Below are 23,504 nucleotides of genomic sequence, written 5' to 3'. Positions count from 1 at the left end.
GGGGTTGTTATAAATGTGTATGGGTAGGGTTTTGTGGCCTGCCTTGTGCAGGAGGTCAGACTAGATGATCATATTGGTCCCTTCTGACCTATGAGTCTATGAGACACTTTTACATCTTACTAATGCTGGTCCAACTCTGATCCTAGGTCCAGTTCCTGACACAATTTACAACAGTCTCAGGGCTGCCCTAATTTTCATCCAGCTACAATTGCCTTTAAGGAGTAATTCCAGGATCTGGAGATCACCAGAGTGCCAGGGGACTCCTTGCCCCCACTGCCCCACCTAAGTCCCTGGAGGGCAGAGGGATGTGGTAGGGGTAGACGAGTAAAGTCATGGAGGCTGGGGTGGGAAAGGAGAGGCACAGAACCAGTTACCCTGGTGTAACATGATGCTGGGCATGTATGTTTGTATACTGAATGGGATCAAATGCCTACTCATAGGAAAATAATTTAATCAATATAAAAACCACAGAAAATCCCTCATGAAATGTACAGAGAAAAATAATGGAGGCCAAGTAAAGAATCTGGCACTTTGTGAGCAGCCTAACTTGCATTTTAGCCACAAGGATAATTAAAGAAAAAGTTCTTGACTTAAATGTGCTATTTCCCAAAATAAGAATATTTTGGAAGAGGTATACAAAACACAAAAGACAGAGTGATTTGTTAGCCTCTTCTGAGGTTACCTTGATATAGGAAAGCGCATCAAACATTTCTTCAATCTGCTCTGAAGACTGGACAGCAGAGGAGATTGGACGTGAGGCATTTAAAGAGTCTTTCATCATAGTCTTGAATCGTAGTTTCAGGAAATCTTCATCCTAGAAGAGCAATAGGAGTTTTATGCCCCAAATTCTCCATAATTCAGAACTGGAACTCAGAGCCTTGACTAGATAAATTAAGCTTTCCTTCTCCCTGCTGTCCTATTTACTTGGTAAATAGCCGAGTCTTCTGACTCTCTCTGTTTTGAGGCTCACTCTCTCTCTTTTCTTCTCACACTGGAGACAGGAAACCAGTCAGTCAATCTCCTCTAAGATTATCATTGTTAGCCCACCATGGAACCATCAGCTCTCTTCCTCCCAAACTCTAGCAGCAGATGCTTACTAATGGACACATTCTGTAAACCTCTATCTGCATTGCCATGAAGAGAGCTACCATGCACAACTCCATAGCCTAAGAATAAAGAGTCCAAAGACCCAGTCTCTCCACAACAACCTGCCTCTCTTCACAGCAGTGATTCAGCAATAGTTAAAATCCAATGGAGGAAGGATTTCTCTCAAACAGTAGGATTTTGTAGACTCTGTAATTGGCATAATTTGTAACTTGATTACGCTGCTAGACACAGAATCACGGCATATACATATTAAAGTCAATGGGACTCTACAGAGCCAAAAGGTTTGGTGTAGGCAAATCCTTTTGCAGGGTCAGGGTCATAAACTGTAAGTTTGCTGGTACAGGAACCAATGTCTGCTATTTGCATCCATAAAGCAGCCTGCACACCCACAGTATGATGATGTATAATAATCTAACCATAATCACCTGCCATAGGCATGAATATCTTCAGAAATACTGAAGTGTTTTAGCTAATACATTGTCTAACACAGGTTGATTTGGGCTGGCAAGGATTTATATAAGCCTTCCCCAAATAAATGAAGTAATTCCACAACAACTGAAGTCTAAAAAATTGCAGTGAAGTCACTGGATTATAGAATGACTTGTTAGGAATATGCACACTGAACATTAAACCTGATCTTGACACCAGAACCTTGAATCTTTATTACATTCTAGATTTACATGCAGCAACTTTAAATAAACATACTGAATATTACCAGAGTACCGTTACCTCCTACACTTAAGTCTGACCTACTACTATCCAACAGTGTGATAGCTGATATTTTGCCTCTTTTTTTATTTCAATGGGGCTCTGTCTGGGTGCATAGGTCTGCTAATGTGGGTACTAGTGCAGGATTGAGTCCTCAGAACACTCTTGATCAGAAAAAAAATAAAAAAGATCAATGAATAAAATAGTCAAGTTGCTCTGGAGCCAACATATATTTTATGTGAAGATTTAGATACTATTTTCTTTAAGTGTGCCTGGAGGTGGGAGTTTGATAAAACATTTTTGGGACCACCATGTGGTGAAATTTTAGGCTTCAAAGCAGCAATTTCGTTTTTTTTTTTGTTTTTTTTTTTTAAAGCAGCTTGTTTGACTGAAAAGTTACAACCACAAGATTCTAAATGAGATGTAGAAGCATGCAACATATAAATTGCACAGTACATTAAAATACACACTTGTGCAAAGTGTGATTCAGCGTTAACACTAGATCAGTGATTAAACAAGGCAAAGAAGTTTTGCCCATTATTTTGTTTTCTTCCTGGTCACATCAACTTATCTGTTTCAAAAGAGGTCACACGTAAAGGAGTGCATGTGCAAACTTGCAGGCACTTTTGAAAATTTGGCCCACGCACAATTTTATTTAAACAGCGATTAAGGGTTCCACATTATTTGTAATGTTATCAGTGAGTGTCCCTGGAACTATGTAGAGCACAATTTAAGTTAGATTTTCATCACCTAAACCTCATGAAAATGGAGGTAAACAAATTTTATGTCAGAATGAAAAGAAAAAGAATTGATGGACAAAAATTCAGATTCAGAAGAAATACTCACAGTCTGCAGCCCTGGGAAAGTTCTTTCCATGGCAAAGTATTCCATAAAAGTGGCAAATCCTTCATTCAGCCAAAGATCATTCCACCATTCCATAGTTACTAGATTACCAAACCACTGCAGGAGGGTGGGGTGGGGGAGACAAAAAAACTCAACAGTTTTTAATTGTGCAAGGTGTGAGAAAGGTCAGTCAAGTTTCAAGATCATAACAAATGTATAACCCAAACAAGAAAAGATAATTTATGAAGGGCTACATTGTGGTTTTACCACAAGCCCTATGTGTAGGGCAACACTTAGCTGTGCTTCCCCACGAACAAGCTAGAAAAGAGATTGTGACCCAGAGATCTAGTAACTTTCAGTTTCCTGTTACACCAAGAGTAAGATACCCACAAGCTCTATACCCAGTGCAGTCCAGATCCTAGGCAAGTATAACAGGGAAGATGGAGTGTTAGAGTGAGAGAAGACTGCACTGTTAAGATAAGCATTTCAATCCAGTACCTGATGAGCCAGCTCATGAGCTATCACTGCAGTTACCAGCTTTTTATCCATTGCTGAAGACGTTTTATCATCATAAAGGAGTGTTGTCTCTCTAAAGGTGATTAAACCCCAGTTTTCCATAGCACCTGCCTGGAAATCAGGAATAGCTACCAAATCTAGGGAGGGAGGGGAAATAAATAAATTAACCAGACAATCATAAGTTACAGTAATGCTGCACTTCAGATCTATCTGTTCTACCACATCTATATCTACATAGAGCAATCTACCAAACTTCACTATTTAGCCACCAATGCTGAAAAAACTACATACCAGCTGTAGGTAAACTAGTCCCATTGATTTAAAGAGCAGTTACGTATGGAGAAACAGTGTTGCAGGTCTGTGTCAGGTAAATATGTCACACACCCCGAGAATTCTCTATGTCCCTATCTCAGCACATGGTGTTAAATGTACAGCAAAACTTCTCCAGAGGGCACACTGAATTGGCCTCTCTTACCTTTAAGCCAAAGGTTTGCAAACTTAAGCCTGAGACCCATTTCCCACACACTCATACAAGCCCAGCTAAACAAGTATTGAATTTTTTTTTTAAGTCTGGTTTTGGAGGTGTTTTTATTCTTAAGTTATTTTTATTTTGAAGAACCCCCTGAAGTATGGAAAAAACTGCTACTTATTAGAAAATATTATATATGATAGATGAAAATACTTTACCTAATTTTTGAAGAGGATACTCTATATGAAAATACTTCTGATAAAACTCCAAGAGCGTCACTGCTGTGTCTAGGGCATGCTCAGCTTGGCCTAGCTTCTGTGGCACGGCATATACAGATACCTGGCAAAATAAAATAATAACAAATAATAATAATAATAATGAGAAGCAAGAAAATATTTCATGGGATGAATCACAAACAGCAAGAGAGTTAAAGCTACTCTTTGGCTCCTTCTAGACAAGGAATGGAAAAAACACTAGTACATCAAAAAAGGGCTGCTCCTGCTACAGTGACAGAGTCTGATCCCCAAACTGTTACTCATGTGACGCTCCCACACCTCCTGAATGACTAAATATTCCAAGATCCCCCCTAAGTATCTTCCTTCTTGTCATTCTCTAGTATACAGCTGCCTACCAACCCAGCAGGCCATATCTCTGAAGCAATGCCACCAAAGATTAAATGAAGTCTATAGCAGTAGCTAGGTGCTCAGCATTTTTGAAAAGTCAGACCAGAAATATTCAGGCACCCACATATGGCCTTAAAATTCTCACCTGAGTCTGTCCTAGCTGAAGCATAGACTAGTTTGGAAGGTTGGCTGCAGTAACAGATATATAGAGCCAGACTCCCTTTGTTGGGTACAGGAGAGTGCTTCTGCAGCTCCTGCTCTCGTGCAGTGATGTGAGAGAGGAGTAGCACCATTGTCACCTATCATGACTCTGCTGGAGGTAGACAGGTTAACATTCCAGCTGGGCGTCACCGGAACTCTGCCAATTGAGCCGGTGCAGGACAGGCACTGGCTGGCTTGGCACTGCTCCCTCACAGACAAGCCCTTCCCACTTTTGGTACCAGCTCTGGATCCCCCAGCACTGTGAGCTATGCAAGTGACTTGCATCACTATACCCTGGCTCTGAGCAGACTTTCTGCAGCCAGGGGCCTACTGTCAAGTTCTAGCAACACAAGCAGGCCCCAGCTCTGGAATCAATCCAGTCCATAGCATAAGATCATTTGCTAGACACTCTTATAATAATAGGTGATAGGCACAGAGTCAGCAGGAAAACATCCCAGTGAGCTACTCATGTATGTGTGGAGGTTAAAAGTACAGTGGAAACATACCAGAGTCCTATTAGTCTCCTTACTGATATTCTTCAGATTTGCCACAATGAACGCTACCAGGTAAGTACTCATCTTCAAACTCACAGAGAACTCATCTTGAACTATTCCAGCTGCCACAGGGATGGTTACATTCTGCAGATTTAAAGAAATAAAAAAGAAGTAATGTTACTACTGAAGACAACTGGCAAATCAATCAGATAAAGGGCGAGAGACAGTATAAAGAAATTACACCTAGAGTGCACAATGGCAACTATAAGTAAGTTTGTTGAACTATTTTCACTACAGTAGAACCTCAGAGTTATGAGCTGATCGATCAACCACACCCCTCATTTGGGACCAAAAGTATATAATCATGTAGCAGCAGGAAAAACAATAACAAATACAGTACTGTGTTGAACAAGCTACTAAAAAGTAAAGGAAAAGTTTTAAAAAAAAATTGACCAGGTAAGGAAGCTGTCTGTGCTGGATTCATTTAAATAAGATGGTTAAAAGCAGCATTTTTCTTCTGCATAGTAAAGTTTCAAAGCCGTATGAAGTCAATGTTCAATTCTAAACTTCCAAAACAACAACAACCACAACATTTTGTTCAGAGTTACCAATAATGGCATTCCTGAAGTGTTCATAACTCTGAGGTTCTACTGTGTTTTAAAGTGCTAAGATACTACAATGATAGTGGCCATGTAAGACCCAAGATATATAGATAGGCAAGTTGTTCATAATGTAACAAAATTTACTTATGATGAAGCTAACATTTTCTAGGCCTACTCTGCATGCCAGAGTTTATGAAAATCCTATATGAAAAGCACACAACATACTACAGATTAACTGACAACACAGAACAGAAGATTCTATGATTTGGAGACATCGCTCTTATTTTAGGTGGCTTTTGTAACCACAAAATTGAGTTGAGTTATCTCTGCCTTTTCCTCTGGATAGTGCCTGCACTGCTGATTGAATGAAAATGTATGGTTCATACAGCTGGGGGAAAAAAACAAACCTTGAAATAATGTATTCCCTGTTTGTTAGGCAAGAAAACTTGGCCCTGATCCTGAACACATACCAATTTTCAGCCTGAGTCTCAAATTTTAAGCCTGAAGATATCATTATGATCCTCTAGTATAACCTCCTACATTACAGAGACCACATATTTTCACCTAGTAATTCCTGTATCAAGCCCACAACTTGCGTCTTTCTGAGTGTCTTTCTAATGTGTCTTTCTGAGACAATCCAGTTTTACTTTAAAGACATCAAGTGATGGAGAATCTACCACATCCCCTTGGTAAGTTGTTTCAATGGCTAAATACCCTCACATACAAGTTTACACTTATTTCCAACCTCAATTTGTTTAACTTCAACTTGCAGCCATTAAGTCTTTCTATGCCTTCATCAGCTAGTTGAAAGAGCACTCTTCTCAAACCTTCTCCCCATGTAGGTACTATTTATAGACCCCAATCAAGTCACCTTTTAACCTTCTTGTGGATACATTAAATACTTCAGATTCTTACGTCTCTCATCATAAACTCAGGTTTTCCCCAGAGGCCTCCAAATCATCCTTACAGTTAACATAAAGATGTCAAAAAATTGTAAGAGTGTGGATGTTAGAACTGGACACAGTATTCCAGTCTCACTAGTGCTATATACAGAGGTAATGCCAATCCTCTGCTCCTATTTGATATTCCCCTGTTTAGAGAGTTAAGATTCACTTTAGCCCTCTCGAGCTTCCATGTTCAGTTGGTTATCCACCACGCTCCCTAAATCCTGAGAAATCTCATGGACTTTAAGTTCAGCATGTACTCAAGTGTTGGTAGGATCTTGGCCTAAATTATCAAATCTAAATTTATAAAGAGATTCTGCTTTCCTTGGCGGTAAGTTAGTATACAAGACTTAGAGCTCCTTATAGGGAGCCTGCACAGATGTCCTTAAAAAAAATCAGAGTGAAAAACCACTGAACCTGTTGTACTACATGTAATTGTATGGGATCGTATAACTAAAGACTATCGTAATGCATATGCACATGCACAAGATGGCAAGTTTTCTTGACAGAACACAAAATTCAGAATCAACTCAAATTGCGTGTTCGGAAACATAACCATTATTCAGTTCAGAAATCAAAAAGTATTATATATAAACTACTAGGAGCCAGTCTAAACATGAATGATGAGTGAAAAATTTTATTTTGGATGACAATTCCATTAGTGAATTGATTATTTTACTTATCTTTATTTCTTTGGTCATGCACACAAAGTGGATTCTCAGTACTAAGTGAGGGACTTTACTACTCAATTCTCATCAACATCTTTTTCATATTGAGTGAAAAGGAACCTGGAGGTTCCTGTTTTTAGAGGTTAGCACACTGCACAATCCAGACGGCAAGGTGCAGGGAGCAATCAGCACACAGCTGATTTTAAATAAGGGCTGGTGGGAGGAGTAATAGCTGGTGTCTGCTTAACTCCATTGTTCCTTAATTAATAAAAAAATTGAAACAAAAAAAAAAAATCAGGAATTGGGGAGGGAGACGGAGAGAAAGGACTAATTACAGCTGGGCAGAAGTACCACAGTGGGAGACAGACAAGCTTGGGTAGTGGTGCAAGGGCAGGAGCCGGGCAGATGGAGGGAACCAAACTGGGAACAGAGTAGCGGCAGGTGCTGACTAATCTAGGTAGGGAGCTCAGGAGAAGAGAAGCAGTATACAAATTTGCCATCTCATCTAGTTGCCAAACCCAGGGCACAGTGTTTGGTAAAAGTAAGGGCCTGAGCACCAAACGGCTGCCCAGCAGATCTCAGGCATAGGAATAAATTAATATATACTGAAAAGGTTGCCTGGGCTCTAGTTGAGTCGGCCCTGATGTCTGTGGGAATGGGCATATCTTCTATTTGGTAACATTGTAATGCATCAGGGATCCACTTCCCTGGAAGAGATGGCCTGACTTCTCATGACCCCTTTATCTGTGATACTGGAAAAGGCTAACTGAATGGCTTTGTTTGGTCTAAACAAAGGTTACCGGAAACATCTAACGTATAGAACTTGGTTTTTCCCTAAGTCTGAGTGTGATTTGGGGAAGAAGATATCGAGGTTGTTGGTTTGGATTAAGTGATAAATCAGACACCATCTTGGCAGGAATTTAAGTTGGGGACTCAGCACCACCTTAACCCTGTGGACAATATAACAGGGGGAGGCAAGAGAAGTTGTCCTACTGTTAATGCTCAAATCTCGCTAACTCTCCAGGCTGAGGTGATAGCCTGTTTTGACTAGGTTGGCGAAGTGAGGACTTGGATAAGATTTCCATGAGGCCCATAAGAACTACATTAAGGTCCCAGGATAGGAGAAGGGTGCATGAACCAGTCTTTTTAGAAATTTTGAAACAGTGAGATGAAAGACTACAATATAGAAGTTTTAACAGGAAGGTGGCAAGTTGAGACGACTGCTAAATGGACCCTGACAGAGCTGATGGCAAGCCTGACAGTTTGAACTGGAGGATATGATTTGCACTCTTGAGAATAGAAGCTTGTAATGGGTTGAGACCTTGTTGTGAAGCCCAGATAGAAAAATTCTTCCACTTCAGAACATAAAAGAATGGCCACACTAGATCAAACCAATGCTCCATCTAGCCCAGTCCTGTCTTCAGACACTGGTGGTGCCAGATACTTCAGAGAGAGAGAGAGAGAGTGAACAGAACATGGTTATTATTGAGTGGCTCCATCCCCTTTTGTCCAGTCCCAGCTTCTGGTAGTCAGAGGTTTAGTGACACACAGAGCATGAGTGTTCCTAACTATCTTAACTGAGATCAGCCCTCCTTCCTGGGGAGCTCATCAATGAATGATACCTTGTCCCAGGCTAGGTAGTCATATTTAGCAAACAGGGTTTTATAGTTGGTGTTTGCCCTTGAAGAGATGCCAGAAAGTAGGCCTTTCTACATAAGAGATCAAACTCTTGGGCGTTTTGTTCTTAGGAGTGTGGTCTGCTTGGATCTCTCCTGTACTACAATCCTTTTGGTGTAACTTGGTATCTTTCTATGCTCATTTTGATGTTGGAAGTATAAAGGCTTGAACCTGTCATAGGTATTTTACAGGCTCTAGAATGCCTTCATTTATTGGCATTGCCAATCTGCCTGGGAAATCAGAATGGGTAGTATCACATAACATATGTGGTTCCTCCTGTACAGATAATTCAGCGTCCTGAGTATCTGCTATCATTCCCAACAATTCCTGAAAGGGCTTGAAGTCATCGGAATGAGATATTGGTGGGGATGTCACCACCTCATCCAGAGAGGAGGACAATCAATTTTCAGGATTATTCAGCTGAAAAGGGTTAAGAGGAGTCTCTTGGGGATATTGGAAAGTGTCATCTTCTGATTCTTCCTACTGAGCATCTGCCTCCTACTCATTCTTATTCTCTTGCGTTGTCTACTTCATCAAGTGATCTAGCAAGGGACCTAACTGGCAAAGTGGATCAAGCTCACTTGTAGGTAGAGCAAGAGGCAGAGGAGCACCATCCTAGAGGTTATATAAAGAGGCCCAGAATGGCTGAGAAGGTACAAGTAGAAGTCTATCAGGGATGTAAGGATGCTGTGGGTGGGTGTGGAAGAGAGTTAGGAGTTCTGGAGGTTAAATCTAAGGGAGACTCCTAGCTGGTGGCAACTAGGAGTTGCTCTGCTTGAGGAATTCCTAGGAAGAGTGGTGCGAAGAACTTCTACATCAGGGCCTCTGCTAGATTCTGGAGAGAAAGTGAATAGCAAAGAGAAGGAGTTTAGGTTCAGCCATTAGGTGGCAAGGTACCTTGCCACCAAGCAGTAATCTAACAAAAGGGAAGATTTGAAACAAAACCAACTAGACTGCCAACAGGGCAGAAATTCATCACTACGCTAACTTATCTAATATTTACAAACTGATTTGGCAGATGGCTCCTAGGGGATAGCAAGCAGACACTGCCAAGTTGTATTGCCTGTGGCAGTGAGGTAAATGGGAACTGAAAGACAGTCGGGGATGCTCTGCTCTATAAGCGACTGTGTTGGGGAGCACAAGGACATGTAGGGTGCAGGTACTGTCCCAACGGATGCTGCAGAACAGATTTCAATCTTGTGCTCATGCACACCATAAATGGAATCCACACGGACCAAGCCTTCAAGAAGAATCTTAAGTTCGACAGAAAGTGGTGCAGCAACCAAAGCCCATGTAGATATACCGTCCCATGCCAGTTCAGCCAACTGCTAGCTGTAGCCATTCAACTGTTCCTACAGTACATCCAGTATCATGCAGTACACGGAACAGCTATTTGATCTGGGATACACATTTAGATTTAAAGTGTAAGATCTTTGGAGCAAGGCAGCCTTTTCATTATATGTTTGTATGGTGTCTTGCACAGACCCCTGCCCAGGCCATCTATGCACTCTTGTGACACAAATCAACAAAGTGATTCAGAGTACTTTTAATACGGAGCACTTAAAAGACACACATCCATCCTCTAATATTTGTGCATTAGAAGAGCATAACCGTACCTTTGGCATGTTTGACAGAGTGGAATGCTGTTCATCTCTCTTGATCTTAATTAGAAAAGTGGCTTTAAATGCTGGTTCATCAAAACAGGGAAAAGCAGACCTTGCAGCCAGAGGCTCAAACTGAGTTGCTGCAAGCCATCTAATGGAGAGAAAAAAACATGTTAAAAATATAAGAGTTGGCGTTACCATTCTTTAATAAATCAAGAACAATTACTTTGAGGATTGGAATGGAAGGAAGTTTTATTTGGAGGACTGGGAACAGAGAGGTAGCCATGATTTGTCAGGATAGAATTAGCACACTTTTAAGAAAGGCCTCTCATCAGTTTAAGTCTCAGAAGATTTTTCAATGCAATTTTTATTCAATGTTCTTTCCAGCATAATGCAGTCAGAAGATCCAGTTTGTCTAATTAATCAAACTATAAACTAATTAGATTGAAATACAGGGCACATTATCAGTAAACAATTGTCCCAGTAGCCAAGTACTCAAAAACTCATATATCCTTAAGAGTATGTAGCTCAAAAGACGACTAAGACACATGTACCAGGCACTTTTATTTTGAAGTGTCTAAAAATGGGAATAAACTTCATGCCTCACTGGCAGACAGGATGACTGACTGCTTCTGTCCATCCATAACTTTCGAGAGGCAGGAAAAGCCACCCCCAGGTCCCATCTAACTGTTCCCCATCCTGCCACTGACTTGTGGACAACTGCTGGCCCAGTCAGTATCTTCGAGTAGGTCTATGTTAAAAATGCTACAGCAGCACAGATGCACCACTTCAGTGCAGACACTACACCTTCCACCACTTTTCATCCACTGCAATAGTAAATCCATTTGTCTAAGAGGTGGTAGCTCAGGGGTTCTCAACAAAATTTTTTGTGGACTCAGTGTGGCCATCAACTCTTGCTGGTGGCTGCCCCGACACTTTTCCTAAAATACTTAATTAACTTTAGAAAAAATATTAGAGCTGTCAAGCGATTAAAAAAATTAATCACACAGTTAAACAATAGAATGCCATTTATTTAAATATTTTGGATGTTTTCTACATTCTCAAATATAGTGATTTCAATTACAACACTGAATACAAAGCACACAGTGCTCACTTTGTATATCTCTTTATTACAAATATTTGCACCGTAAAAAGGTTTTTCAGTTCCCCCATTACAAGTACTTTAGTGCAATCTGTATCATGAAAGTTGAACAAATGTAGAATTATGTACAAAAAGAAACCTGCGCTCAAAAACAAAACAATGTAAAACTTTAGAGTCTACAAGTCCATTCAGTCCTACTTCTTGTTCAGCCAATCGCTCAAACAAGTTTGTTTACATTTGCAGAAGATAATGCTGTCCACTTTTTGTTTATAATGTCACTTGAAATTGAGACCAGGCGTTCACATGGCACTGTTGTAGCCAGCGTTGCAAGATAGTTACATGCCAGATGTGCTAAAGATTTAAATATCCCTTCATGCTTCAACTACCATTCCAAAGTACATGCGCCCATGCTGTATGGACTGATGCATGTTCATTTTCATGATCTGAGTCAGATGCCACCAGCAGACTGAACATGCAGCAGATTTTCTTTTTTGGTGGTTCAGGTTTTGTAGTTTCTGCATCAGGGTGTTGCTCTTTTAAGACATCTGAAGGCATGCTTTACACCTCGTCCCTCTCAGATTGTGGAAGACACTTCAGATTCTTAAACCTTGGGTTGCGTGCTGTATTTATCCTTAGATATCTCACATTGGTACCTTCTTTGCGTTTTATCATATGTTGTTCATATTAAGAACACTTTCACAGCACGTGCTGGGTCATCATTCGAGACTGCTATAACATGAAATATATGGCAGAATGCGGGTAAAACAGAGCAGGAGGAATACAATTCCCCCCTCCCCCCCCAAGGAGTTCAGTCACAAATTTAATTAAAAACATTTTTTTAAACGAGCACCATCAGCATGGAAGCATGACCTCTGGAATGGTGGCCGAAGCATGAAGGGGCATACGAATGTTCTGCATATCTGGCACATAAGTACCTTGCAATGCTGGCTACAAAAGTGCCACGGAACGCTTGTTATCACTTTCAGGTGACATTGTAAATAAGAAGCAGGCAGAATTATCTCCTGTAAACAAACTTGTTTGTCTTAGCGGCTGGCTGAACAAGTAGGATTGACTGAACTTGTAGGCTCTAAAGTTTTACACTGTACTTGTTTTTGAGTGCAATTATGTAACCAAAAAAATTATCTAAATTTGTAAATTGCACTTTCACAATAAGGAGACTGCATTTCAGTACCTGTATCTGGTGAATTGAAAAATACTACTTCTTATATCATTTGTATAGTGAAAATATTTGTAATAAAAAATAATATTAAGTGAGCACTGTACACTTTGTATTGTGTTGTAATTGAAGTAAATATATTTGAAAATGTAGAAAAACCATCCAAAAATATTTAATAAATGTCAACTGGGATTCTATTGTTTAACAGTGTTATTAAGACTGTGATTAATTGCTGTTAATTTTTGTGAGTTAACCACGTGAATTAACTGCGATTAATCGACAGCCCTAATATATGGACATGTATACCTGCCCAAATCATTTCAATTTATTTATGTAGGGTTTTTTTTGCAGACTAGATAATAAAAATACTATGAAAAGTGATATTTGTATCTGTGTTAATATCACTTTTTACTGCTTCCCTGCTAGCTGCTAAGTGTGTTTTGAAAAGTAACATTTGTATCTTTCCTACTAGCATTTTTCACAACAAGTCCTGGCTAATTAAGACTTGGATGGAGGGATGGGGGACCAGGGAGGAGGGATGGGGGGCCCCGCCGCTGCATAGTCAGGGATGAGAGTCAACACCCTGAGTCAGCACCTCCTGGAGCCCAGGCTCAGCGCCAGCTGCTCTGTGACCAGGACTGGGGATTGGTGTTCAGGGCCAGGGATCAGTGCCCACTGCCACACGGCCAGGGGTCAGTGACCGGGGCCAGCACCTGGTGCCATATGGCTGGGGTTAGGGGCAGAAGCCTGCTGCCAGACAGCTAGGGCTGAAGGTCAGCATCCAGGGCCAGCACCCACCAGAGCCCAGGGCCAGCACCTCCTGCTGCACAACCGGGGTTGGGGATCTGCACTCCGGACTGATGCTTGCGGCTAATTTATCGTTCATGCACTAACAGGTCAGTTTCACCGTTCAACAGCCTGCATTTTTAAAAAACTATAATGTTAAAGTAAATTAAATGTGGAGAACGAAGAGAGGCTTTTTGGAAGGGAAACTAATAGAAAACAAAAGCAAAATGGAACCAGTTGCCCACAATTATTGGCATAAATTAATTTTGCTTTGTAAGCTCTGACTGCAGTTATTTCATTTCATATATTTCATTGTAATGCCTGCATTCTCAACTTCCTCACTGTGGCAGTGTATTTTATTTAAACTTTCAGGTAATGCTACTTTGATGTGATCGACACCTCAGATTATAGTGATCTTTGGCTCACTAGCATGAGAATCTTTGGTATTTTAATTCAAAGCCAAAAGAATAAGGGGAAAAGATCAACAGCTGGCTACAACACTGGGAAAAGAATCTGTCAACAGGTACCCTCCAGAGAGTGAATGTCACCATATGCTTATGAATATCCTTTCCTTGATGTTTATTTATAGATAAGGTTTCTTTCTGAATAGGAAAATATGGAACTTGTTTTGACTGTTTAGAAAATTGGCCAGCCAGACACAGCCAACCTGGAATAAACCAATGGTATCTAGTCCAGACTTCTGCCTTTGAAAAGCCAGGTGCTTAAGGAAAAAAAAAAAAAAAAAAAGTGTCGAACCCACTGTGATGTGCCCAGTTCCACAACAGAATATATCATTTGGGGACTGGAGGATTTTTCCTGTTAGAGGGTAGGTGATCAATGCATGCACTGTTACAATTTATAGACTAAGTATACCCCAGTTTTTGTAGCAGAAGTTATTCTCAAATGACAAACACATATACAACCCTTTTCTAGTATATATTAAGCAATTTGCCTTATTGATATCCTGATGGTGACAAGTTCTACAGGTTAATTTTTAAGTGACATCAAAAAAAGCACTTATTTTTAAATGTGTTGCCTTTTAAATTTATCACTGTTAGCATGTTATGGGAAGAGGCAGGGAGATACAACTGCATCATTTAGTTAGGTAAACAAGATTTTATTTTATTTTTTTTAAACTAGTGAAAGCTCAGCAAAGCATCTTTCCTATACTATGCAGCTCTCTTGCTTGCTTACCAAAAATAAAATAAAACAAAACTTTACACTAGATGGTTTTCTTTTTAAAATGAATTAGATTTAATTTTAAATCTGGATTATTCAGGTCCCTTATATGTCATTAATTAAGAGGTACAGGCAGCGAAATATTCTTGGTCAGCTTGTGCCACACTTTAATATTAATTTACTCCTCAGGTAGCCCCACTGAAATCAATGAGACTGCTCAAGGAGTCAGGTACTATTTTATGTGAGTAAGGGTACGTCTATACTACCTGCCAGATTGGCAGGTAGTGTTCGATGCACTGGGGACCAATTTATTGCATCTCATCTGGATGCAATAAATCGATCCACTAATCGATGCCCGTACTCCACCTCGGCAGGAGGAGTAAGCAGAGTCGATGAGGGAGCCACAGCAGTCGACTCGCTGCCATGAGGACAGCCAGGTAAGTCGAACTAAGATATGCGACTTCAGCTACGCAAATAGCATAGCTGAAGTCGAAGTATCTTAGTTTGAACTTCCCCGCTAGTGTAGCCCAGACCTAAGGCTATCACAACCTGGCTACATAGGGACGGAGGGGAGGGAGGGAGACAAATGAATGAATGCCTTTATTACTTGCCTACTTCTAAGAGACCAGAAGGAAGACACTTAGTACAACCCTTGTGATTGTTTATTGATTTAGTAAGAGGTAGATCAAGTGGTCTTTTGGAAAAATTCCAATCATTAACATTCATGGCTAAGAGTATCAATCCCTCTGCCGTAGTGACTCATTACCACCACCACGACAACAACAACAAAAACCAATCTGAGAGAAAACCATGAAAGGACGCAAGATTAATATAACCTAACAAGATAACTATCCATGAGCCGGGAAACAGAACTGACGTGAAGGACTGTGCTATAACGAACCAACCCATGCAAGAGATTCTTGAAGCAGCGTTGATTCTAATCATGGAAACTTCTGCTTCACTCTCCCACAGTGGACCTGATTTGTATAAGCTACTGATAGATAAAATGATTGATAGATAAAATGATTCATGCTTTGCTGTTTTTGTGCAATGATTCTATGACCTGCTTTCATAATCTATGTCAAACATTGCTAAGTACTTTGGTCAAGGAGGACAACGTGGAATGTTTAGAGTACATGGACAAGCAAATAGACCTATGTACCCCACGTCTGCAAACCCCTGAAAATATGCTTTGTCAGTATGGTCTGATATGACGTAAATAAAGGTATATATATGTACTGACTGCTATGCCTCGGGGTGTCACTCCTCTGGCATTAGTCGGGGAGGGCACCCGCTCAGCTGAATGTATAATAAAGGTCTGGATAAAACTCAGTCTGGTTCTCTGTGCCTCCTTGGAGTAATTGACTAGCTCTGGGGAGAGCGAGCCCATTTGGCTAACACTACCATCAACATGAAGAATTAATATTCAAAACAGAGGGAACATTGTATTTCCAAAGGAATTTTTTAAATAAAAAAAGCAAAATCTTTGCTCGTTTTCAGACAGACTCTGCTAGCGACAGTCTCCGGAAGAACTCCTTTGCTATACGCTTCAGGGCTCAGGTGCAGAGTCAGAAAAACCACACTGCCAAGCCATTGCTCCTCGCCCTCTCCCTACTCCACCCCCCACCATCATTATTTTTTAAATTAATGAATCAAGTACAAACGAGTACATACAAAACAACCTAGACATACAGAGACGAGAAAAGTTATTCATAAGCCTACCTTTTATTAGCATGTTCATCCTTGTAGGAGACTTTGTAAAACCCATAATAGGTATCTGATAAATTAGATGAATAGTCTATGCTGAGGGTGTAGTTCTGCCCAACAAGTAGAGCATCAGGGGCCACAACTGCAATCTGATCACGCACTGGATATTCCAGGACTTCAACTGGTTTTGCCTGATTCCAACCTGCTGAAGTAAGAGTTGCCTTGGTGATATTAAGTCCTGAGCTATGAAGTATGATATTCCAAGTGACCTGGATGACATTAACAGTTATCTGTACAGAACCTGAAAACTTTGCAGTTGTTAGGTTTGGCTGCAAGATGAGATCATAGTGTAGTGGTACAACATTACTGGGAAGCCTGGTTTTTGCCCATGGAAATCTCTTTCCATTAGTTGCTAGAGGATATATCAGTTCCATTGTATGGTTCTTTTTATGGCAGCCTTCTTTGGTAAAGGTACATTTGGGAAGAAGGTAGATCACCATTATTACTGAAACTGCAATCAGAAGAACAACTGCACAAACCACCATGGTCCTTAAAGAGGGCACTAAGCATGATCCATCTGAGCTCTGTCTATAGCCAGATGCATTATTACGGAGACCTGCGCTTCTGTTCATGAAAGACATGCCCAGCAATTTCGCTGATGATTCGTAATCTTCTTCATCCTCATCCATTTCATTCTCTCCAAGGCCACGCACCAGTAGTCGTGAACTTCTTGGCTCATACTCCACTTCATCAGGCTCCAAAGGATGCAAGCAAGGCTCCTTTGCCAAGTCAACCACATCAGGTTCTTCCTCAAACATGCTGTTTTCAATCATATTCCTGGGTAACTGAATTCGATCTGGGTGGGGAGAAGAGGAGGAGAGAAAAAAAGAGCATAGGTTATAACTAAAAAGGTATGGCTATGACAACTCAAAAGATAAGATAACTTACTGAGTGGGAGTAGTGGAGAATGGAAAGCACCTGTGCAGCACCTCTTACTGAGAAAGCTCCAATTCTGGAGAATATTTGTACATATCTCTGCATACAGTGATGATTTTTGGTTTGACTAACAACATTCCTGGAGACATTCATGCAACCCTTTGGCCTAATCTGCTCTGGGAAACTGCATGACTAACATTTTACCATAATGTTACCAACATGATTTTGCCTTTCTTGTGGGGAGGGACACATGTAAGAACATGGAGGATCCTATGGCTAACCACAGCCAACTAGTATATTTTTAAAAACACTAACTGTCCTGTCCACATTCAGTGTTAAGTTGTGCTGTAGAAAGGATTTAGCAAAGTGCTGATTGCTAAACCAGTGGAAGACAAATATCAAGCCACCATTTTGTTTCAGGAGAGGGATCTGGTTAAATTTTCTATTCCTTTTACATAAAAAGGATAATATACTACATTTGCAACTGCGCACTTCATTTAGGATTTAGTCTTTATGTCCTAGGTAAAAGCTTGTGCACAAAAGGAGTTAAAGTGCTTTAAAGTAAAACATCTCTATAAATCTGGATCTTAATGATTAATTAATTAATTGTTATATGTATTCAATTAAAAGTTCAAATTCAAGAGTCACTTTGTACAAGAGTGACAGATAACTAGACATGAAACATATATGAAGAGCTGCTCTGTGTGGCTTGAAACCTGGTCTCTCTCACCAACAGAATTTTGTCTAATAAAAGATATTACATCATCTACCTCATGTCTCTAATACCCTGGGATCGACATGGCTACAATGCTAACTTCTGTATAAGTAATTTATACTTTGGTCAACCAACTACCAAGGAGACAGAGGGAATAAGGAATCCTATCCCTGTGCATGGACAGAGCTGATGCAAGGCCTAGGGACCAGAAAGCAGATGGCTTTGGAGAGAACAAGCATTTGTTATCACCATGGGCCTGAAGCAAAGTCCACTGCTGACAATGAAAAGACACTGATTTTAAGGGACTTTGGAAGTGTTGGAGGAGATAGACTAAGAAAAGCTAATGCGGGGGGAGGGAGAGACACACACGGCCGTGGACCGGTACAACACTGAATCTCTTTTGTGCCAGAAACCCCCAATACTAGCTTTGTATTTTGTTGAGACTTCTGTAATTTATGTTTAACTTCTGTTAGTGCTGCTTTCAGAAGTTAGTCTCCAAGAGACATTTAGACACTGTTTTGATCCATTTCTTCTCTTAAACATTATTTGAATTTAAATAAAATTTGAATCAACTCAGGGAATGAGTGCTGACTCTGATCCGGGGAGATGACAAAGCCTCCAGTCAAGTCAGGTCAGGTCAGAAAAAAGAAAAAACAAAAAAAAAAAAAAAGAGAAAGAGAAAGAAAAGATGTGGGATATGATAGCCCTCCAGTTACCATAGGCCCCAATTCTATAAAGATCCTAAGCATAAGCTTACATTTAGGCACACGTTTAAGCATTCTGCTGACTGAATAGGAAGAGACTCAAGTGCATGGCTGAAGCTGAACTAGGGCTTTAGCTGATCATTTAAGGAGGACACAGCTTGTAAGGGATGAAGTTTCTTAGCCAGATAGGTACAACAGAAAGATGACATGTTTAACTCGTTGAAAGTTTTCTATCTTCCCATCTCTCCTCTCAAGAAAACAATTTATTTGCCACAGGGCCGCCCAGAGGAATCAGCGGGCCTGGGGCAAAGCGATTTTGGGGGCCCCTTCCATTAAAAAAAAGTTTCAGTACTACAGCAACATTTGGAAATGTATAAAATAACCAATGAAATCTATTCAAAAATTAATTTTTAATAATTTGAAAATACACAAAATACATTATTTAAAAACATTAAATGCTTTAATGGTATGTATACATTTGGAATTACATAATGGTCTGTCGGTGGGTGATGGTTGGTGCCAATGGGCTGGCGCTGCCTGGGGGTGGCGCTGGTGTTGCCCAGGACTGGGTGGGGAGTTGGACTCTGAGTCAGGGGGTGCCTGAGTCAGAGGGGCTGGGCTCAGAGATGAGGGGCTGGGCTGCGGAGGGATGGGGTCAGGGGGACTGGTCTCAGAGCTGGGGGGGACTGGGTCGGGGGGTGCCCAGCCCCTTACCCTCGCCTCCCCCCTCTCCCAGAGCCTCAGCGCGCCACGTCCAGGAACGGCCCTGGACAGCGCTGCAGCAGTGGTGTGGCTCCAGCAGGACCTGAGCTCTCCCCGCTTGGCCCACCAAAGATCGCAGCCCCACCCCATGACCATGCAGTTCTGAGTGGGAGGAACTCAGGCCCCATCTGAGTCACACCACTGCTACAGCACTGTCCAGGGCAGCTCCTGGACGTGGCATGCTGAGGCACCAAGGTATGGGGGGAGGCGGAGGAGAGGGGGAGCCTCCAACATTGTCATGGAGGCCCCTGCTGGACCTGAGGCAAATTGCCCCACTTGCCCCCCCCCCACTCTGGGCGGCCCTGATTTGCCAAAAAAAATGTCAATTTTTAAATGAAAACAGAGGGGAAGAAAGTGTTGATCAAAATTTCACAAGGGAAAAAAATGTTTCCTTGAGCTGTTCTACAAAAGTGAGTTTCTGTGGCATAGAACAGGACCTTTCGACTAGAGCTAGGTGAACAATGGATTTTTTATTTATTATTTTTTTAATTCTGTCTAACATCGCAAGAGAATGCTGGAATAGCACTCAGTGGTTTCTGGTTACCAGCCCTCTCTCTGTCAGTCCACTCAATCAGACCCTCTCCCCTCTAGGTTATTGTCATAAACAGATAGCTAAGGGTTAATGTTTCTTTCACCTGTAAAGGGTTAACAAAGGGAACCAAACACCTGACCAGAGGAGCAATCAGGAAACCGGATTTTTCAAAGCTCAGGGACGGAATGTTTGGGTCTGTATCTTTTGTCTGGCTCTCAGCTATGAGAGGGGTCTTTCTACATTCAAGCTTCTAATCTTCTGTTTTCCCAGTTGTAAGTACAGGTATAAGACAATAGGCTTTTATTTTTTTTTTTGTATTTACATGTGTGTAGTTGCTGGAAGTTTAAATGGTATCTCTTTTTGAATGAGGCTGTTTATTCATATTTTTTCTTTTAAGCAATTGATCCTGTATTATTGTCAACCTGATACAAAGAATATTTTTATGTCTTTTTCTTTCTTTTTCATATAAAGCTTTCTTTTTAAAACCTGTTTGAGTTTTCTCTGGTTAAGGCTAAGAAATGAAGGGAGGGGGAAATCTCTTGGTGTTAGATGACTAGGTTTGAATCTCATAGCCTCAGGGGAAGAAGGAGGGGGAAGGAAATTTGCCCCTCTCTGTTTTGCATTCAAGGATTTTAAGTACAGTATCGCCCAGGATAACCCAGGTAGGGGAGCTGGGATGAGATAAAGAGGAGACAAGGGAGGACCTTGTTCCCTTTGGTGTGAGACTCAGGGCCTCTGAGGTCTTGGGTCCCCCAGAGAAGGAGTCAGGCCTGGAAATTCCTGGTGGTGGCAGCGATATCAGATCTAAGCTGGTAATTAAGCTTAGAGGGTTCATGCTAGCTTCTCAGTTTATGAACGCTAAGGTTCAAATCTGAGTAGAAGCTATGACATGGTCCGCACGGCGGGAGGTAAGAATCCAGAAGCCAGTAGGAGTATTATATTTTTCTTTTCTCTGCTAGGGACTTTTTAGCAGAGAAAAAGGGTTTGGTTTTTAAAGGAGCCAGAGAGAAATTTTTAAATCCCAGCTTAACAGCCTCTAAAATAAAGCTCCCCACTCCTCAAATATAATCCCATGCACTTCACCTCAGCAAAGTCAGATTAATAAACCTAATCTGAAGTTTCTTGGCTAAAACAGCTTTAAAACAACAAAGGACAACACCCACAACTCACCGAACCAGTGTTTTCCAAACAGGGGGAGGGTAGACTAGTGAGGGGGACTGAGCGTTGTCAGACTAGTCTAGGAGGTTGAGGATAGATGAGAGGAGTAGTGGGAGCAGGAAGGCTATATGAACCTGGATCTGTCCTGCTCTCACAGTGTCTCAGATGTGAACATGCTGTCATGTCTGCAGACAAATAAGCAACTTCTTCAGAGTCATCTATTGTTCCGCTTGCTTTAAGGCAGCCCCTAACACAGTGCTCATGTACATGCCTCGACCATGAAAGCACACATCCATGCCCCACAAATACCCACCCTGAGCAGCATGTAATTACATTAGAGGTGGGGGAGTGGAGAAGGGGTGAAGAAAGGAAAAAAGAGTACCCAGAAGAGAAAGAACCAATAAGAAGAAAACTAGTGGATGGAAGGAGGATAATATAGAGAGAAAAATGGAAAGAAAGAAAGAAAGAATAGATGGCAGAAGCCAAGTTATACATGGTAGGAAGTCCATCCACAACTCTTCTGCAAAAAGGATTTCAAAAGGTTGGGAACCACTACACTGTATTTTCAAAAAGCAGTTTACATCTAATTCTCCCTTGCTGCTCCCAAGCCAACTACCTCATATAATTCTCCAGTTCACCTCAAAATTGTATACACAAAAAATTATTTGGGCCACAGAGCATATCTGTGACTGGAAAGAACTTTTCCCTAAAAAATTAAGATAGAAGACCAAACTAATCACGCTTGAACTAAAGAGAGAAATGCCAGCCTCTCTCTCTCTTTATATAAACCACCCCACACATGCACTTAGAATTATTTGCAGAAATTGGCGGCGATCTAGCCAGGAGGAGAAAAATGCCTTGTTTTTATTGTTAAAAACCACACAGCCATTTTTCAAACTCAGTGCTAGGTAAACAAGTCACAATTTTACTGACAATAAAGGGCACCACCCACACTATTTCCACTGGAACACACAGATAAGTAACAGAGCATTTGTGGGTCACTGAAGCCACCAAGCCTGAGATACATACCTATATAGGCAGAGGAATCAGACAGCTTAACAGAAACAACTCTGAGGCGAACCAGCTTTAAATATAGATTTATGTCTAGATAAGCTACATTATTCTTGCTAGCATGGGGAAAAACAAAGGGGCAAAGAATATATAATATTCTAAGCAAGCTGTATGTAGGGACTTTTTCCAGGCCTGAACAACAGGATTGTAATCTTTGTATTTTCACACTTCACTGTCCTCTTTCATACCAAACACCAGTAGCAGGGAGAAGCATAGCCAAATCTTGAAAAAAAAGATTAATTTAAAATTCATATAAGGTTAGATTCCAGTCAAGACTAACAAGGGCAGAAAAGTAGAGTCCAACAAGTGGGAGAAGTTTCATCTGCCAAGATAAAAGCAGTATAGGGCCACTGAGCTATCACAGTAGTTCCCAAAGTTATAAGTGCTTTAAACCCCAAGACTTAATTCTACACTATCATCATGCCAAGAAACCTGAGACTGAGGCACAGGACCCAGCACAAGGACACATGGACAACAGTTTCTGAATAAATGGAGCCTGCGTTGCTCTAGGACAGGGGTCGGCAACCTGCGGCACGCGTGCCAAACATGGCACACGAGCCGATTTTGAGTGGCATGCACCCGCCTGCCGCGGTTCCGGCCCCCAGCCCCACTCAGCGCCCCCGCCCACCCGTCTCCCCTGCAGGGGCAGGAGGCAGAAGCTTGGTTCTGCAGCAGCCAAGCTTCCCCCTCCCCCACTTCTTCCTCCAACATGGTGCTTTCCTGCCCTGCCCCGCCCCCCTCCTGCGCCAATCAGTTGATGGCCCTAGCAAGGGGGAGGGGGAAGAGCGGCAGCCCGTAGAGGAGGCAGAGAGAGGTGGGGATGGAGCCTTGGGGAAGGGAGTGGAACAGGCACATCCCTTCCAGCCCTCTGCCATGAGCTGCTCAGGGCAGGGAGCTGGGAGCACCCACATGAGCCGAGCACAGCAGCCCTTTGCCCTGCCCCCCCCCCGCCACACTCAGCCCTCTGTCCTACACCCCCCACACCCTCCAGCCCTCTGCCCTGACCACCACACACACTCAGCCTTCTGCATTCAAAATTTCCTCCTTCATGCTGTCAGAAGGCTTGTGCACATGAACATTTTGTTCATGACAAGATGGGGTGTGAATATACCAAGCTCCAGCCTGGTGTGGATTAAACCTCTGTGTGGACTCTGATGCTACACATTAACTGTTCATTAATGTGCTTTGATCTAGTCCTATTTCAAAGTATTCCAAATCA

General features: G+C 41.6%; 1 protein-coding gene across 1 annotated transcript in view; it reads right to left on the bottom strand.

Annotated features, from left to right (window-relative positions):
• LNPEP (leucyl and cystinyl aminopeptidase) overlaps positions 1 to 23,504 on the bottom strand; it is a 105,776-nt gene that overhangs the window by 37,047 nt on the left and 45,225 nt on the right. The window contains exons 2-8 of the mRNA XM_032798694.2: positions 16,423 to 17,263; positions 10,469 to 10,607; positions 4,974 to 5,105; positions 3,862 to 3,982; positions 3,157 to 3,311; positions 2,662 to 2,775; positions 683 to 814 (exon numbers count right to left, since the gene is read on the bottom strand). Coding sequence (XP_032654585.1) covers positions 683 to 814; positions 2,662 to 2,775; positions 3,157 to 3,311; positions 3,862 to 3,982; positions 4,974 to 5,105; positions 10,469 to 10,607; positions 16,423 to 17,263 — 1,634 coding nt within the window. The remainder of the gene's footprint in view (positions 1 to 682; positions 815 to 2,661; positions 2,776 to 3,156; positions 3,312 to 3,861; positions 3,983 to 4,973; positions 5,106 to 10,468; positions 10,608 to 16,422; positions 17,264 to 23,504) is intronic.

The sequence above is a fragment of the Chelonoidis abingdonii genome, chromosome 6 (genome assembly GCF_003597395.2).
Source record: "Chelonoidis abingdonii isolate Lonesome George chromosome 6, CheloAbing_2.0, whole genome shotgun sequence".
In the NCBI taxonomy this organism is placed as follows: Eukaryota; Metazoa; Chordata; order Testudines; family Testudinidae; genus Chelonoidis; species Chelonoidis abingdonii.
The sequence above is the reverse complement of the archived record's forward strand: the minus strand, read 5'-3'. Positions and strand labels throughout refer to the sequence as shown.